The 18,448-nt window shown below is 49.0% G+C and overlaps 1 protein-coding gene across 1 annotated transcript; it reads right to left on the bottom strand.

Moving 5' to 3' along the window:
- Positions 1 to 157: 157 nt before the first annotated feature.
- On the bottom strand, positions 158 to 14,941 carry QPRT (quinolinate phosphoribosyltransferase). The gene is made up of 4 exons (XM_006070450.3): positions 14,813 to 14,941; positions 1,571 to 2,106; positions 718 to 849; positions 158 to 644 (listed from the first exon to the last, which is right to left on the bottom strand). The coding sequence occupies exons 1-4, from the start codon at positions 14,823 to 14,825 to the stop codon at positions 426 to 428; spliced, it is 900 nt and encodes a 299-aa protein (XP_006070512.1). The 5' UTR covers positions 14,826 to 14,941; the 3' UTR covers positions 158 to 425.
- Positions 14,942 to 18,448: the final 3,507 nt, after the last annotated feature.

Below are 18,448 nucleotides of genomic sequence, written 5' to 3'. Positions count from 1 at the left end.
ACATAGATCGTAATCACGTTGTACCTACAAGCCACATGCACAGACCACAAGGGCTGAGTGACAACTCATGTCTGTCTGACAGGGCCCATTAGACGCTGTTAGTTAAAGGGGACTTCCGTGTGTGGAGGAAAAAAAAGTGCATCTTAGAACACATGAATGATGGCAATTTCTAATATTTACTGAGCATTTACCCTGTACTAATTATCACCCCCAAGAAGTCCGTGAGGTTGATTAGACCCATTTTACAGATTAGGAAACTGAAGTGAGCAGAGAAGTCAGTCCTTCGCGGTCCCCCAGGCAGCGCGTGGCAGAGCCGGCCTCAGCACAGTCTAACGCCAAAGTGTCCTGTTGGCCACTGGACTTAAAGAAACCTCGAGGGTCCCATGAAACCACCTTATCCCACTGCCTGGGTAGCCTCCTCGGCTTTAGGACCGGCGGGCGTGGGGCACTGGAGTGGCCCCTTCAGCAAACAGCTTGAGGGAGAAATCGAGGGCCGGGGCCGCCTGCGTCAGCATCCCCAAGGAGATGACATCGATGTGGGGCCCACAGAACTGCGGGAGGTTGTCCAGCCTGACGCCCCCGCTGGCCTCCACACTCACACTGGGGAACTGGGCCTTCAGCGTGGCAGCCGTGGGGTGCAGCTCCTGCGGGACACGAACGGGGGAGAGGTGAGAGCCCCTAACCCAGCCCCTCCCCAGAAAGCCGCCCCAGCCTCACCTCAGGCCTGAAGTTGTCCAGCAAGACGAGGTCCGCTCCTGCCTCGGCCGCCTCCACAGCCTCCTGCAGGCTGCTGCACTCCACCTCCACCTTCAGGGCGAAGTTGGCCGCCCGCCGCGCCGCCCGCACCGCCTGGCAGGCCGGAGGGGTGACAGTGAGACCGGGTGGCACCTGGCCCCCCAGGGCAAGTGAGCTGGGACTGTCACACGAAAGATAGACGAGCTTGGGGTTCACGGCAACCCACTCCCGTATTCTTGCCTTGAGAATCCCACGGACAGAGGAGCCTGGTGGGCTACAGTCCGTGGGGTGGCAAAGAGTCGAACATGACTGAGTGACTAACACTTGGGGTTCATGAGGAAACGGGGCATGGAAATGGCTCCTTGCACATTAGCACACACACATTAGGTGAAACCACATGAAATTACCATTTTTGTGAGGCAAAAAGGGCCAGATTCAGCACACTTTGGCATTTGGACCTGAGTTCAATTGACTCAGAATATTAAGACTCAAAGAGGTCTTCAAGCACAGTTTCACATAAAGGAAACAGGTCCCGGGAATTCGAGTGAACTGCCCAAGGTCGTAGAGTCATCAACACTGGCTTCCCAATAGTTCGTCCTTTGCCCATGAGCCACATACCAACCAGCTGAAGAAGGCTGGAGAAGAAGCAAGTCCAACCCCTCACTTCACAGATGGAACCTCTGAGGGGTCGAGGAGTCTCACATCCCCGCCCACCCCCAGGCCATCACTGTTTCACCAAGGAGTGGCTGGGGGTTCCTGGTAGTGGGGAAGGACTGTGATGGGGGCTGGGGTTGGAGCAGGGCCAGGGTAGGGGCTCAGCTGGACAGATAGACACCTTTTTCACACCACCGGCTGCCATGACATGGTTGTCCTTCACCATCACCAGCCCGCCAAGGTCGTAGCGGTGGGCGGCAGCCCCACCCACTAGGAGCCCGTATTTCTCCACCAGCCGGAAGCCTGGTGTAGTCTTCCTCGTGCCTGCCACATGCCCGGCCCAGCCAGTCCCCCTGGCAGTCTCTACCGCAGCAGCAGCCATGCTGGCAACTCCGCTACAGCGGGCCAGCGTGTTAAGGGCCACCCGCTCCCCCAGCAGCAGGCAGTGGGCAGGGCCCCGGACCTCGGCCACCTTGGCCACAGGCACCAGCTTTGATCCCTCAGGGAGGAACCAGGAGACCTGGCAGTTGACTTGGGCAAAGATGGCATCAAAGAAGGGCCTCCCTGCCAGCACCCCTGGGGACTTTGCCCACAGCACCGCCTGCAAGGGGGCTGTCCCCGAGACCAAGGCCACGTAGTTGAGGCCTGGGCAGTCCTCTCGGAGCCAGCTGTCTGCCAGGGCGGCCAGAGTGGCAGGAGGCAGCAGATGCGCCAGGCCTGGGAGGGAAAGAGAGAGAACGGCGTTACATGTTGGCTGCCTTTCTGATAGTCGGGTGATGGTCAAAATATTTAACAGCTGGCTGGATTGGGCACTAGCCAGTCAGGGTGAAGATCTGGGGGTCCTGGGAGAGGGGCTGAGGCATTGGGTAGGCCTTGTAAGCTGAACAAGGTTGCCAGATTGACTGAATGACACCTAGTTAAATTTATGTATGTATTTATTTTTGGCTGCACGGGGTCTTCATTACCGTGGGCAATCTTTCTCTATGCAACAAGGGGCTACTCTAGAGTTACAGTGTGCAGGCACCACTGTAGTGGTTTCTCTTGTTGCAGATCATGGACTCCAGGGTGCTAGGCCTCATGTGAGATCTTCCAGGACCAGGGATCGAACCTGTGTCCCCTGCATTGGCAGGCAGGTTCTTAACCACTGAACCGCCAGGAAGTCCCCTAGTTAAATTTAAATTTCTGACAAACATCAAAGTTTTTTTAGTATAAATAAATTATAGGCAATATTTAGAACATGCTTACTCTTAAAAATTACATGTCAGTTATCTGAGATTCAACTGAGTGCCCTGTATTGTATCTGGTAAACCCAGTGCTGGATCAACAGCTATTGTCAACTATAAGAGACATGCAGCCACCTAAAATGTCATTCTGTGGCTTTTCCATCTGCCTGGCATAGAAGGATGGGTTATTTACTAGCTGAAGCTCCCAGGAGAACATGAGCTGTATGTCTTTCCGATCCCTGTCTTTTCCATAGCACCAAGAATTTTAAAGCTGGAAGTTCAGCTTTTTATAGACGTGGAGACTGAGGACCAGAAAGGAAAGGCAAGCCAACTGAGGTCACAAAACAAGCTGACAGCAGAGTGAGGCCAGCCGGGCCTCAGGGTCACGGGCATCTGTGCTTCACCTTTGCCTTCCAAAATGTGCCTTGTCTCTAGAGATGGAATTGTATAAGGAGGAAAGAACACGGGGAGATTGTGTTTGAGCCTTTGCTTTTCGAGACAGAGCTTCAGGAGTGTGGGCGAGCCCTTTAAGCGTTAAGGACAAAGTGCTCTCTGAGGTCCTTACTGCCGGGCCCCTGTGTCTGTTGAAATGAGCGGGGTGACCACAGAATGGTGCAACACCGCCATCTGTTAGTCAAGAGAAGAACTACAGCCTCGTGAAGGGCGCCGTAGATGGACTTCGCTTGAAGCGGGCAGAGGTGACAAGTCGATAGCCTGTAAAGGAGGTTGTTTAGTTTCATTTCCCCTACTTTCACTCCAAGTTGAAGATTTTGTTTTTTGGCCACGCCACATGTGGGGATCTTAGTCCGCCCACCCCCACCCCCTGCCCCAGGGATTGAACCCATACCCCCTGCATTGGGAGCATGGAATCTTAACCACTGGACCACCAGGAAGTCCTGCTCCAAGTTGAAGTTAAGGCCAGATGGTCTGGCTTGCTCTACTCTCAGAAGGTGCATGCCTGCTCAGTCGCTCAGTTGTGTCTGACTCTTTGTGACCCCAAGGACTGTAGCCTGCCAGATTCCTCTGTCCATGGAATTTTCCAGGCAAGAATACTGGAGTGGGTTGCCATCTCCTGCCTTGGCAGGTGGATTCTTTACCACCCAGACATCTGGGAAGCCCAAGGCCCTTTTTTTCAGCCTTTCTTTCCCAAAACCAAGCACCTGCCCCTCCCAACCCCAGCCACAGATCGTGCTTGCGCCTGACCCTCCTTCCCCACGTTCTTCTCTGCAACGACCCAAGTGGCTTCCCATTCGCTCCTCAGAACCAGCTGTAGCCTGGCCAGGTGCTGGGAACAAAGTCAATGAAAAAGACATAGTCCTGCCTCCACCATTCACGATCCAGCCAGGCAAAAGGCCAGTGAACAAAGAGCAGAGGTGGATGCAAAGGCCCACACTCCATTCAGACCCAGGTGCCGTGATGTTTACTTTTTAAAGTAAATTTGAATTTTTGGACTGGTGAGTATCAGATAAACAAACTGTGATGCATGTATACAATGGAATTCGACTTGGCAATGAAAAAAGAGATGAACTACTGATACACCCAACAGGCACACGTCTCAAATGCATTATTCTAAGTAAAGAAGCCAGATTCAAAAAAGGACATGCTGGGACTTCCCTGGTGGCCCAGTGGTTCAGAATTTGCCTTCCAATGCAGGGGACCCTGAATGCTGTGATGAAAACCCAGCACAGCCAAAAAAAAAAAAAAGAAAAGTGACATGTTATTTGAGTCCATCTATGTAACCATGTTCTTGAAAAAGCAAAATGACGCAACAGAGAACAGAACAGGGGTTGCCTGAGGGTGGGGGAGGGGCTGCCCACAAAGGGCGCAGCGCCCAGTTTGGGGATGTGATTGAAGTAGCCTAGATGTTGTTTGTGATAGTGGCCACAGTACTGATGCATTTGTCACGACTCATAGAAGTTGACACAGGAAAGGGTGAATTTTACTCTGTGGTTATACCTCGTTAAACCTGACTTTAAAAATCAAACCGTAAAAACGGAAATTTAAGTGGATCGCTCTCCTGCTTAAAGCCTCACTTTCATTGTATTCGTGCCAGCTCTCTTGACTTCTTTCCATTTTTCATTTATTCTTTGGACAAATCCTTGCTGAGCACTTGCTCCGTGCCAGGTACTAACTGCTGGGTAGCAGAATGGGCAGCTCTTTCTCTTAGCTTTCAGGCCTTCGCCTATACTATTCTGAGGTTGTTACTGCCTCCTGAAGTCCCTTTCCTCACCCTCGCCCCAGACTCCCCCTTCACTTCTCAGTCCTCTTCAGATCTTCTCTTAGACATCGCTTCCTTGGCCGGGGGCTCTCATAGACCGCCTAAGCCAGGTCACGTGCTCACCCAGCTCCTTGTTCATCCATCAATGTCATCTTCTGCTGGTGTTTTCTCCCTGGGGCCAAGAGGTCCACTGAATTTTCTGCTATAGCCCAAGTGCCTGGCACGCTGACCCAAACGAGTGTGCGGCTTGTATATTGACAATTTCATATTATTTTTAAAAATTATTTATTTATTTTTGGCTGCACTGGGTTTTTGTTGCTGCAAAGGCTTTTCTCTAGTTGTGCCTCAGAGGCTTCTCATTGCAGCGGCTTCTCTTGGTGTGGAGTATGAGCTCCAGGGCGGTGGGCTTCAACAGTTGTTGGCCCGAGGACTTAATTGCCCCCAAGGAATGTGGAATCTTCCCTGACCAGAGATCAAACTCGTCATGTCTCCTGCATTGGCAGGCAGATTCTTAACCACTGGACCGTCAGGTAAGTCCAGTTTCACATTATTTTTATCTTTTGGTCATGCGAAAGGCATGTGGGATCTTAATTCCCCCACCGGGGATCAAACTTACACCCCATTGGCAGTGCCTAGTCTTAACCACTGGACCACCAGGGAAGTCCCCTTATATTGTTTAGTTTGAAACTAAGTGTTTAATGATATTTATCTGAGCAGAGAGGTGGCACAGTGGAAGGAATCAGAGCCCAGACTCCAGGACCACTCAGTATGGGTTCCAATACTGCTTCTATTACATTTAACTAAGTGATCCTGGGCAGGTGGCTCTACCTTTAAGGGGACCTTCTGTGTCCCAACTGTAATGGGAATAACACTGAAAACCCCATAGACTTGTTATGAAAATTCAGGGAGTTTATATTTCTAACACCCTCAAGAACACAAAGGAAATTCAACCCTAAATATTCACTGGAAGCACTGATGCTAAAGCTTCAATACTTTGACCACAGGATGTGAAGAGCTGATTCACTGGAAAAGACTCTGACGCTGGGAAAGATTGAAGGTGGGAGAAGGGGGAGACAGAGGATGAGACTGTTGGATGGCATCACAGACTCAATGGACATGAATTTGAGCAAGCTCTGGGAGATGCTGAAGGACGGGGAAGCCTGGCGTGCTGTAGTCCATGGGGTTGCAGAGTCAGACATGACTGAGTGACTGAACAACAGCAGGGACACTAGCACACAGTAGGTGTGTTAGCTGAAGGGATGAATGAAGCATTTACTGAGAGTGAAAAGGAAGAAATGACTAAACGTCCCTGAGGAAGTGGGGCACTTCAGTGGTCATGAAGCTCATGACATGACATGAAGGTCATTTAAGCTCATCACTTAAAGGATGAGTCATGTTTGCCAGGCAGGGGCGAGGGGGTGGGGAGGAGGGAGGGCAAGACACTTCGTACTAAAAGAGCAAGTGCTCAAGGTTCAGAAGCAAGAAGATAAAGGAGGTGAGGGAGGGCTGTGGAGGATTCATGGGAGAAATGTCTCGAGCTTGAGGCCAGAGTGAAAAAGGGGCTAAACCAATTAACGGAGAACTTTGGACAAATCCTGGGAGCCATCATAGAATTTTAAAGGAGGGAATGGTATGATTATGACTGAGTTCTAGAAAGGTCACTTCAGCCATTAACTGGAGACGGGTTGGGAGGCAAAAGGAGGCTGGGGCAACTGGCCAGACAGAAAGTGAGGAAGCCCTGAACTGGGCAGAAACCAATGGAAGAGCCGGGGTGGGGTTGGGGCAAATGGAAGATTGTTTCTGAGGCAGAAGCCACGTGGTCATGGGAAGTGAGGTGTGGGGGATGGAAGTTGAGAAAGGAGGGCCTGGGCTGCACATCAGAATCCCCTGGGAGCTTTCTAGACTCTGCTGCTCAGGTCCATCCCAGATCAATTGAATCAAAATCTTTCCAGGGCGGTTCCCATGAACCCAAGTTTTGGAAATGCTCCCTGTGGGATTCAGATGCACAGAAAGGTTAAGAACCAGTGCTCACACAAAACCACCTGTTGTATACCTTGGTTTATATAAAACATCCAGAAAAGGTGAATGGAGAGAGACAAGACATCAGATGAGTGATTGTCTGGGGCTGAAAATTAAACAACATGGGATCTTACTGGGGTGATGGAAATGGTCTGGTGATGATGGCATAACTTGGTAAATTTACCAAAAAGCTTTGAATTGTTGTCTGCTTACATAAAAACAAGAACCAATACTCTGCCAAAAGGCAGGAATCATTTTGCAACCCTAGTAACCCAGTGGATCCAGGGATTGGATCAAAAGCCAACATCAAGAGGAAAGTCAACCAGATACTGGGCACTCCAGAAAGAACACCCCCCAACCTGTGGAATATTCTTGCCAAAACAGCTGAACCAGAGTCAGATCACACTTCTAATGCAACCACCAATTCACAAGAAAACCAGAAGACAGAACAATGTTTTAAACCATACCACTGGGATACAGCCAGCCAAATTCAGACCATAGGAAACTCTCCAGAAGATAGCCCAATTCAGTTGTGTCTGTCTCTTTGGAGCCCTATGGGGCTATAGCTCCCCAGGCTCCTGTGTCCATGGGATTCTCTAGGCAAGAATACTGGAGTGGGTTACCATACCCTCCCCCAGAGGATTTTCCCAACCCCAGGATCCAACCTGAGTCTCTTACAGTCTCCTGCATTGGCCAGAGTGTTCTTTACCACTAGCGCCACCCATACATTGCAAGGAAAACCAAAGATTAAAAGAATCTAAACCACATACTGCTGCTGCTGCTGCTGCGTCGCCTCAGTTGTGTCCAACTCTGTGCAACCCCATAGAGGGCAGCCCACTACGCTCCTCTGTCCCTGGGATTCTCCAGGCAAGAATACTGGAGTGGGTTGCCATTTCCTTCTCCAATGCATGAAAGTGAAAAGTGAAAGTGAAGTCACTCAGTTGTGTCTGACTCTTAGCAACCCCATGGACCGAAGCCTACCAGGCTCCTCCATCCATGGGATTTTCCAGGCAAGAGTACTGGAGTGGGGTGCCATTGCCTTCTCCAAACCACATACTAACCAGTCACAATGGATCTTATTTGGATCCTACTTCAAACAAACAAATTGAAATCAAATTAGAACATTTACAAAACAGTTGAAAATCTGAAACTGACTGGGTATTTGGTAACATTAAGGAAATATTTTTTTGAAGTGGGTTATGGTTGTGATCCAAAAATGTATATTTTAAAAACAATTAAAAAATAACAAAATACTGAGATATTTATGTATGGAAATATTTGAGAGCTGGGTTTCCTTTAAGATAGTCTTGGAAGTTAGAAATTAAAGGGTATGGGGACTTCCCTGGCAGTCCAGTGGTTAAGACTCCATCCTTTCCCTGCAAGGGGAACAGGTTCAATCCCTGGTCAAGGAACTAAGAGCCTCCATGTGGAGTGGCATCACCAAAAGAAAAGGGTGGGGGAGTATGGATGGGACTGGATTGGCCAAAAGTTGGTGGTTGTTGAAGCTGGATGATGGGTATGTGAGAATTCATCATACTTTTCTATCTACCTTGTGTACATTTGAAATTTCTCTATAATGAAAAAGTAAAACAAATAGATAAAAATGGAAAGGAAAGAGAGGACCTTCGTTTAGGATAAGGTCAAGGAAATTTTTGGGGACGATGAATAGAGCAGTGATTCTCAACCTTGGCTACACAATGGAATTATCCAGAGAGCTGTGCCAAATGTATATAATGTTTTGGCCCCACCCTCAGAGATTCTAATGTAACTGGTCTGGAATGTGGTAGCTTAATTCTAATTCATAACAGAATTGAGAGTTTCTGAACCACAGGACGAGAACCTGTGTGACTATTATACCTTGGTGAGTACCACATGCCTGGCACTTGCTATATATATGTGTGGGGTGCTGTGCTTAGTCACTATCTTTGCGACCCCATGGACTGTAGCCTGCCAGGTTCCTCTGTCCGTGGGGACTCTCCAGGCAAGAATACTGGAGTGGGTTGCTATGCCACCTCCCAACCCAGGGATCGAACCCAGGTCTCCTGCATTGCAGGTGGATTCTTTATAGACCCTGAGCCACCAGGGAAGCCCAAGAATACTGGAGTGGGTAGCCTATCGTTTCTCCAGGGGAACTTCCTGACCCAGGAATCAAACTGAGGTCTCCTGCATTGCAGGCAGATTCTTTAACCAGCTGAGCTACCTGGGAAGCCTACATATATATATACACAAATATATACATATACATACATATATATACACAAAGTCAAATTCTACCTACTGCCATTCTTCATGATAGAGGTCACTAAGACAGAGAATCTAGGTTCAGAAATGCAAAGGGAAGTTACCTAAAGAACAGAGCTAGAAAATGGGGCTTCCCTGGTGGCCCACTGGTTAGGACTCTGTGCTTTCACTGCAAAGGGCCTGGTTTCAATCCCTGGTTGGGGAACTAAGATCCCGTAGGCCATGCCTTCCAGCAAAACAAAACAAAAAAATTAGAAGAAAAGAAAAGAAAATGACCAGCGTGGACCCTGGTCTTCCCTGTCCAAAGAAGGTAGTTTTAGCTTTAGAACCACACTGCCTCCTCCAGCAGGGCTTCCTGTCTGGCTCTTTTAGGCAAGATCAGCCATTGTAAATGCAGAATGTTCCTGAAAAACAAATAAATACATCTGGATTTCATTAAGCCCCAACTCTCTTGTGCATTTCGAACAACAGAAATTCCTGTGGGGAGCTTTGAAAATAAGGCTCTCCTAATTAGCTGCTGAAGCTGAAAGGAACTGCACAGGAGAAGCAGGCTGTTTTTGCAGCTGCCTGAGCAGAAGTTGCAGCACTGAGGAAACAGCTGTAAGCCCTGTCTGTCCCCTTTTTATCCTCACTGTTGTTCTATGTAAATAGTCTCTCAAGACACCTGGACTTCAGAGATTATAGTGTGACCCTGTGAGGTATCACCTTGATCTCTCAAGGTAATACTTTCTTCATTGGTTATTCCAGAATTTTTTTTTAATATTGGCATCTCTGGGACTCCTCTGATAGTACAGTGTTAAGACTCTGTGCTTCTACTGCAGGGGGAGAGGATTCAAAGAAACTGGCATCTCTGTTTTTGAGGGAATCTGAAGCATCTGGGTGGGGATGGGGGGGTAGGGGGTGGGGCTTCCCAGGTGGCACTAGATGTAAAGAATCCGCCTGCCTCTTGCTGGACGCAAGAGATGAGGGTTCAATCCCTAAGTCAGAAAGATCTCCTGGAGGAGGAAATGGCAACCCACTTGGTATTCTTGCCTGGGAAATCTCATGGAAAGAGAAGCCTGGCAGGCTACAATCCATGGGGTCACAAAGAATCAGACATGACTGAACCGACTGAGCATGCACACACACAAAGCATCTGGGGAAATTTCCTGCATTTCTCTCTTTACAAATAATGTAAAAAGATGCAGATAAACTGAAGACTCTGGCAGAATATTTGAAGATTCCTCCTCCCTCCTCCCACCACTGGCACTTTTACTATTCTCGTCTGGATTCTGGATTGTTGACTGATTTTTTTTTAAACTTTCCTCACTCTTATTTGGCTGCATCAGGTCTTAATTGCGCTGGGTCTTAATTATGGCAGCACTTGCCACCTTCTGTTCTAGTACACAAACCTCTCTATGGGTGCACAGGCTCTGGAATGCTTGGCTCAGTAGTTGTGGCGAACGGGCTTAGCTGCTCCAACGGATGTGAAATCTTAGTTTCCCGACCAGGGATCAAACCAGCATTCCATGCATTCCAAGGTGGATTCTTAACCTCTGGACCTCCAGAGAATCCCTATTAACTGATTTTTCTATGTTGCCCTAACTGGCCAGTGGCTTGGTACAAAGAGGGAATGGGCTAGAATCAGAGCTCCCATCCCTGCATCTTTCTTCCACTCATGTAATAAGTACTTGATCATGCTTTTGATGAACTGGCACAAAGGCAGGTTCTACAAATGCACGTAAGACAAATACCACAAGTTTTTGTTCTTAATTTGATATGTGACCGGGTGTAACCATGTGTAACCATGTGGCTTGTACTTGGAACAACAGTGACTTATATGAGGCTGAAAAAATGTTCCAGCTAAAAGCAAGTGATGATGGTTTTCCCCAACTGACTGGAAAAAAAATTTAAATAGATGTCAGTTTTAAAGGTTTTGCATTTATAGGTTTTTCTTAAAACTCTGATGCCTGCTACCACTTGTCTATATTAGAATCTGAAGTGACATCGTGTATAATAAGAATAACAGCTAACACGTATGGTCCTTCCCTAGCCCTTTCCCAAGCATTTTCTACATATTAATACATTTAATCCTCCCAACAACACTCGTAAGGTAGGTACTATTATTATCCCCCTTTTACAGATAAGGAAACTGAGGCACTGAATAAGAAAGTAATTTGCCCAAAGTTCACACAGCTCCGAAGTGTGTGAAGGCAGGATAAGTCTAGGCAGGCTGACCCAGAGTCCCCTCACTTATCCCACCTTATCACATAATTCACTAAATTATTTTTAAGTTATTATATATTTATTATATCACTATTCACAGAATTCTATAAGCCAATCCAGGGATCCAGCGTTCTGTCCCTGGTGCAGTAAGAATAGCCTGCGTAGGGGGCAGGGGCGGGGTTGGTCGGAAATGCCTGATTTGAATCCTGGCTCCATCACCTACAGGCTGGGTGACCTTAGGCAATTTCCCAACCTCTCTGAGAGTCAGTTTCATGAAAAAAGTACAGGATTACAATGAGGAGGAAATGGGCGGCTCACGTTAAGGGCCTGAGCCAATGCCCACCCAGCTGGTGTCGTTGAACGAAGGTGTCTGACTCGGGCAGCTTTGTTCTCCCATCTATTTATTTGGCAAACACCAGATGGAGACAGAGGCTGATTAGCACCTCGGCTTCCAGAAGTTTTCTTTTCCCCTTCTCTCCCTAGAGAGGCTAAATGATCTCCAAAGAGAGCCAGAGGGGATTGCCCGTCACACAAGTGGTAAAACGATCTACAGGGCTTCAGACAAGGAGAGGAGACCTGTTGTTAAGGAGAGAAGGCTGGCTCTGAGAATAGGCTGGGGCTAGATGGGCAGAGGAAGGCCTGAGGCTTATGGAGCCGAAGGTGCACATGGTGAGAGAGAGAGCTGAGTGGGAGGAAGGGGCCAGACTGAGCAGGCCCTGAATAACAGGAAACAGTTAGGGTCTCACTTGACAGGCAATGGCAAATCCATCAAACTGTTGATCTGAAGTCACATGATGAAAAATGCAATTTTAAGTTTCCGTGTGCAAGTTGTACCTAGGATTTTTTTTTTTTTCTTTAAGATTTTTAAAAAATATTTATTTATTTACTTAAATAAATGCTGTGCCAGGTCTTAGTTGCAGCCCCCCCTCCACCCCACCCCACCCCACCCCCTCCGGGATCTTTGATCTTCACTGTGACAAGTGAGATCTTTTTAGTTTTGGCATGTGGGATATTTAGCTGTGGCGTGTGGGATCTAGTTCCCTGACCAGGGATCAAACCTAGGCCCCCTACATTGGGAGCCTAGAGTCTTAGCCACTGGACCACCTGGGAAGTCTCACGCCTAGGGTTCTTGAAAGATGTAATGTGCTTAGTCTCTCAGTTGTGTCCGACTTTTTGCAACTGCATGGACTGTAACCCGCCAGATTCCTCTGTCCATGGAATTCTCCAGGCAAGAATACTGGAGAGGGTTGTCACGCCCTCCTCCAGAGATCTTCCCACCCCAGGGATTGAACCCAGGTCTCCCACATTGCAGGCAGATTCTTTACTGTCTGAGCCACCTGGGAAGCCCTGAAAGATATAAGTTGCAAGGCTATTGCAACAGCCTAGGCAAGGAAGCAGCGAACCAAGATAAAGGGTAAAGGGAGAGCATCTGTTTACAGGGACTGCCTCCTGCACTCCACACCCCCAGACCTGGGAATCTCCCCCTGCTCACACTTTGGCCACCAGCTTGCCATCTGCTTCTTCTTCTTCTTTTAAAATTTGGCTGTGCTGGGTCTTAGTCACTGCAGTGTATAGGATCTTTAGTTGCAGTATGCAGGATCTTGTTCCCTGACCAGGGACCGAACCAAGGTCCCCTGCATTGGAAGCACAGTCTTGGCCCCTGGACCACCAGGGAAGTCCCAGCCTGCCATCTGCTTTTGGCCCAATTCTGCCCTCGCCCCTCCTCTCCTCTGCGTCCCCAGCCTCTGCCTCACCCCACTGATCTGACTACTCCCTCCAGCTTAACTTCCGGTCAGTGATCCCAGCACCAACCCTTCTGGCTTGGTTAAACATCAGTGCCATCACATGCGCGAAGGCCACCACTCAGAGGAAGGCTCCCCCAGAGGGAGGCGGGACCGCAAAGACGTGGAGGTAAATCCATAGGACGCAGCAACTGTCTGGATATTGGGGTTCAAGGGAGAGGGAGCTGTCAAAGGTGACCCTGAGGTTTCCGGTCTGAGTGGGAAGCTGGTGAGACATGAACAGAAATGGAGCTGGTGGCTGGCACCAGAGGAGTTTGAGTTGACAATCCAAGCACATATCCCAAGGATGGAACTGGAACCTGGGGTGGTCTCGGAGCTGGAGAGACGATTGTGAGGACCCAACACCGTCACCAGCGTAACTGCACTGAGTGATCTCAGTACCAGGCGCCTGACGTGTATTATCTCATGTAATCCTCGCCACAACCTGAGGTAGGCACTGTTTACACTTGACCCAATGAGGAAACTGAGGCACAGCGAGGCTAAGCATCTTGTTCAAGGTCACACAACTAGCTGGTGGCAGGGATGGGACCTGAACCCCAGCTCTAACTCTGAGATCATTTCTTTAAAAAAAAAAAAAAATTTATTTGCTTAATTTTGGTTGCGCTGGGTCTTTGTTGCTGCACACCAGCTTTCTATAGTTGCAGTGAGCGGGGGGCTACTCTTGGTTGCAGCGCACAGGCTTCTCACTGCGGCGGCTTCTCTTGTTGGGAGCACAGGCTCTAGGCCCACGGGCTTCAGTAGCTGCAGCATGAAGGCTCAGTAGCTACGGGCACACAGAGTTTAGGAGCCCGCGGCACGTGGGATCTTCCCGGATCAGGGATCGATGCCCTGTTCCCTGCATTGGCAGGCGGATTCCTATCCACTGTACCATCAGGGAAGTCCTCTGAGATAATTTCTAAACTGAGAACTGGTCTTGAACCCCCAAGAGCTGGTTCCACGGCCAAGCCAGAGGGCCCAGGGGAGGGAGGCCAGAGCTGGGGAAGGAGAAGGCTGGGGAGAGGACTGTGAAGCTGCAGGGAGCCCTCCATGTTCCTGTCAGTCCCTGCCCCCATCCCCAACCTCAGGAGCAGGAAACTATTAATAGTATTATTGCAGATACAAGGAAATGGGGCCCTGAGACCTCAAGTGACTGGCTCAAGGTCACACAGCCTATTCCTAGTGGAGCTTGGATTCGAACAGGAGGCTTTTGGACTCCAAAGCCTAGCCTGTACCATCCTGCATCCAGCCTCCTCTGGGCATCACTCCTCACATGCGTTGGAATCCCAGGACTCACAGGACTCAGGCCCCCTCCCCCGCCCTAACGGTGCATGGGATAGGACTTTGCCTCACTCCTCCAGAGTTGTTAGTGAGAGGCAAAGTCCGGAGCTGCTCCAGCCTCCCACTACCCTGCACCTTCAGCACCCACAAAGATGTGGCCACTTCCAGGCCATCCCTGAATTTCCCAGAACTCAAGCCCATTTCTTCCCCAGAGCTCAACTTGGGACCCGTGGTGGAGAGAGAAACTAGAGTGAGAAGAGGCCTTTGGAGGGCAGAAAAGAGTGCTTGGGGTCAGAGGGAGACAGGGGTAGGTAAGAGAGTAGCTGGGGACCAGCGGAGACTCGATCTTGGAGGAGGAAGGCTGAGGACGGAGGCGAGATGGGATGCGGGGATGGGCAGAAGAAGGGCGGAGGGTGGTGCAGGGGCACAGCGGAGAGAGGTCTGGGAGGCTTCTTTACCTTCAGGGTCCATGAGAGCTTGGAGCTGGCGGACTGGTGTGTCCACTGCTGGATCCAATGTTTGGAGAGGCCGGAAGCTGGGGGTGGGGCTGCCAGAGGGAGGTGGGTGGGGCCAGTCTGACCAGCCCCGTCACCCCACCAGAGCCCTGCCCCAGTCTGGGGCTCCCTCCTGCCTCCAGGACACTCAGACACAATAGCTCAGAAGTCCTCTCCTCTTGCCAGTCACCAGCCTCCCCAGCCCTGCCCCAGGGCCTGTGGTCCCTCTGAGGGCTGGACAGCGTTTTTTTAAAAAAAAAAAAAAAAAATAATTTTATTTATTTATTTTTGGCTGTGCTGGGTCTTCGTTGCGGTGAGCGGGGTCTAGTCTCTAGTTTCACTGCATGGGCTTATTGCGGTGGCTTCTCTGGTTGCGGAGCTCAGGCTCTAGGGCACATGGGCTCAGTTGTTGTGGTACACAGGCTTAGTTGCTCCTCCCCGTGTGGGATCTTCCCAGATCCAGGATCAAACCTGTGTCTCCTGCATTGGCAGGTGGGTTCTTTATTAATACCATTGAGCCACCCGGGAAGCCCCTGGAGAGCCTTTCTGATGGTGCACTGGAGAGATCCTACGTCCACTCTTTTTGATCTCAGATAGCTCTTGACCTTTTTTTGTTCCTCCATTTCCTTAGCTGTAAAATGGGGTAATACCATCCTCATGGTTTCAGCTGAGACTCAAGTGAAAAACTTCACGGGTGACACAGAGTAGAAACTCAGCATATAGCCACTTCCCTTCCCTTCCTTCTTCCCAAAGTACTTTCAGGCCCCCGAACAGATTAGAGCCGGGCTTCTGAACAATAAAACCAGGAAACTGCCAATTATGGTACTGGGACTTCAGGCAAGTTCCTATTCCAGAAGTGCTGGAGATTCCATTTCTTCATCGGAACCACCTGCTAAGGTTGCTGGGACCATTGACTGATTGCTAGACCCTGGCCTCTTCCCAGACTTCTCCGATTTCTGCCTCTGCAGCACTTGACCCCAGCATGACCTGGACTCATGTGAGGCAAGCAAGGGTCCTGCAGCACAAAACGGAAAGAGCTCAAGCTCGAGCTCCATTGTTGCACTTCCGTCCTTGCTTGCCTTTCTCTAGTCCAGGCTAGCTCCTGACAGCCCTTCTTTGAACCATTTCTCCCTTTTTTTTCCCTAGACTTCATTTTCTCTTGGTTTCTCTCCTCCAGGCTCTCTTCTGTTTCCTGCAGATCCTTCTTCCTCAAATTGTGGTGTCCCCTCAGTGTGGTGAGGACTGTTCCTCTTTCCCTCCTGGCGAGCATACATGCTAAGTCGCTTCAGTCGTGTCCAACTTTGCGACCCTAATGGACTGTAGCCCGCCAGACTCCTCTGTCCATGGGATTCTCCAGGCAAGAATACTGCAGTGGGTTGCCGTGCCCTCTTCTAGGGGAATCTTCCTGACCCAGGGATTGAACTTGTGTCTCTTCCTGCATTGGCAGGCAGATTCTTTACTACTCCCACCACCTGGGAAACCCCTTCCCTCCTGAGTACACAGCTAAACTACATTTCCCAGCCCCCCGGGAAAAGAGACCACCATGTGACTGAATTCTGTCTGGTGGAATGTGAGCAAAAGTGATACAGGCCACTTCCAGTCTTCCCATTATCCTCCCTAGGAATGGCAGAGCCATAAGATAGAAGGAACCTGGGTCCCTGAGTGACCTCGTGGAAGGTTGCCCTCCAAATACCAACACTAAATTGTTGCATAAGCAAGAAAAAGCTTCTTTTGAGTTCTACCCCTGAGATTTGGCAGTTGCTTATTAATAGCAGTTAGCTTGCCCTAACACAAGAAGATTCTCTCCACAGCTCTCTCCTTTTCTCATTCTACACAATGAATGATACAGTTTATGCATTTATCCATCAGTGCCATTATTTAAATTGCTATGCAAACTCAGATGACTCTTTATTCTCCAGTTCTGATCCCTCCAAAGTTTCGGGTCTCTACTTCTAATATCCCTCCTGACAGTTCTAAAAACAAACTCATGGAGAGTTCCCTGGTCACTAGTGGTTAGGATTCAGCATTTTCACTGTGGTGGCCTGGGGTTCAATTCCCCTGGTTGGGGAACTGATGTCCTGCAAGCTGTGCAGAGCAGCCAAAATATAAATAAATACATAAGTACATAAATACTCATGTTTTCTCCCCAAACTGCTCATCTCTCTGCATTTTCACATAATTATGTCAGCATCTTCGTCTCCCAAGACAGAAACCTTGGCGTTTAACCTCATTCTTCCTCCTGACTATCATTTCAATAGTCAATTAGTTCTACAAATCTTATTCTCGGGATAAATATATTTCAAGCCTGACCTCTTCTTTTGCCTTAGACCAAACTCCCACCCTATCTAACTTGAACTAGGCTGATGCTCCCATCTCCGGTCGCACTGCCTTCAGGCCATGCTTCTGGATGCGTGTCAGTCAAAAAACCGATCTGCCTCCTCCTCACAGCGGGGACACCCCTACCCTTTCTCTCTGGGTGTGCCTCTGCCTTGCTTCTGTGTTAACTAAACAAACTGTCTCTCCACGTGCTCTCCCACTTCTTGTTGTGCTATGTCTCTAATAATTAACTTTGTACCTGCGAAAAACAAAGTCAGAAGACATCCGATCCTGCCATGGCTTACGTGAAAAACATTGTTTGCTCATTCTTTCATTCATTTGCTCCTCCATTCAGTAAACACATATTAGGTAAGCATGCCAGGCTCCAGAATCTGGAGTCATAAAGATGACAGGAACAGGGGACACCTTCGCATGATGTCAGCCCAGTTGTTCTTACTGTCGCATGAGGCACTGTTGGAGTGGAGGAGAAACCCTCTGCTGGGCATGGAGGCAGCTAGGGCGGCTTCGCAAAGGCAGTGACATTTGAGCAACATCTTGATGGTTAAGAGGAAGTTGGAGGGAAGTCAAGAAGCGTGTGGGGTGGGCAAGACGGGGTGTGGGTGGGCTTCAGGCAGAGCATGCGCAAATGCAGGAGTGAGTATGTGGCCCTTTCCATGGCTGGCAGCACTGGGGATCTGGGCCATGGTCTGGCTAGCTGTCCTGAAGACATGAGCTGGACAGGCAGGTTTGCTAAGCACCCCAGGTCTGGCCATGGCCTGGCTAGCTGTCCTGAAGACACCCACTGGCAGCTTGTTGCTGGGGATACACAGACGATCTCCAGAATAGCCTGAGTTTTCTGATGGCTAATGGCTGGACCCCAAACCTTCCCAGAACAGGAGCAGACTTATGGATGTAGAGGAAAATGAAGTGTAAATATCCACTTTTAGAAATGAGATATCCTTCGAACCATGCTTTGAGACCCTTTTCCTGTCTGGAGAAGTGAATTACATGACTAGATTTTTCAAGACCAAAATCCTCTTCCACCTGGAATTTGCACTGGATGACAAAGCTGTATTTGTAACTGATTATAATGTGCGCTTTTGAAAATAAAGTAGGAACATGCGTTTTAAAATATAAGATAAAGAATAAGACACCATATATGGTTGGGTGTGTGAGAGAATTCTGTTATTTAAGATACTAGAGAGTGCTGGCAATTTTGCAAAAGAGGAAAAATGTTATTTTACCATCAGGACAAAATTAGTATTTTAAATATTTTATTTTTTA

This window comes from Bubalus bubalis, chromosome 24 (assembly GCF_019923935.1).
Source record: "Bubalus bubalis isolate 160015118507 breed Murrah chromosome 24, NDDB_SH_1, whole genome shotgun sequence".
NCBI lineage: Eukaryota > Metazoa > Chordata > Mammalia > Artiodactyla > Bovidae > Bubalus > Bubalus bubalis.
Note: the sequence above shows the minus strand (reverse complement) of the source record. Positions and strands in the feature narration are given on the sequence as shown.

Excerpts from the sequence above, each read along its gene's own strand:
- QPRT (XM_006070450.3), bottom strand. Across the intron at positions 850-1,570 it reads CAGCCGGTGGTGTGAAAAAG|GCGGTGCGGGCGGCGCGGCG; the intron begins GTGTCTATCTGT and ends CCGGCCTGCCAG. Across the intron at positions 645-717 it reads TGGACAACTTCAGGCCTGAG|GAGCTGCACCCCACGGCTGC; the intron begins GTGAGGCTGGGG and ends CGTGTCCCGCAG.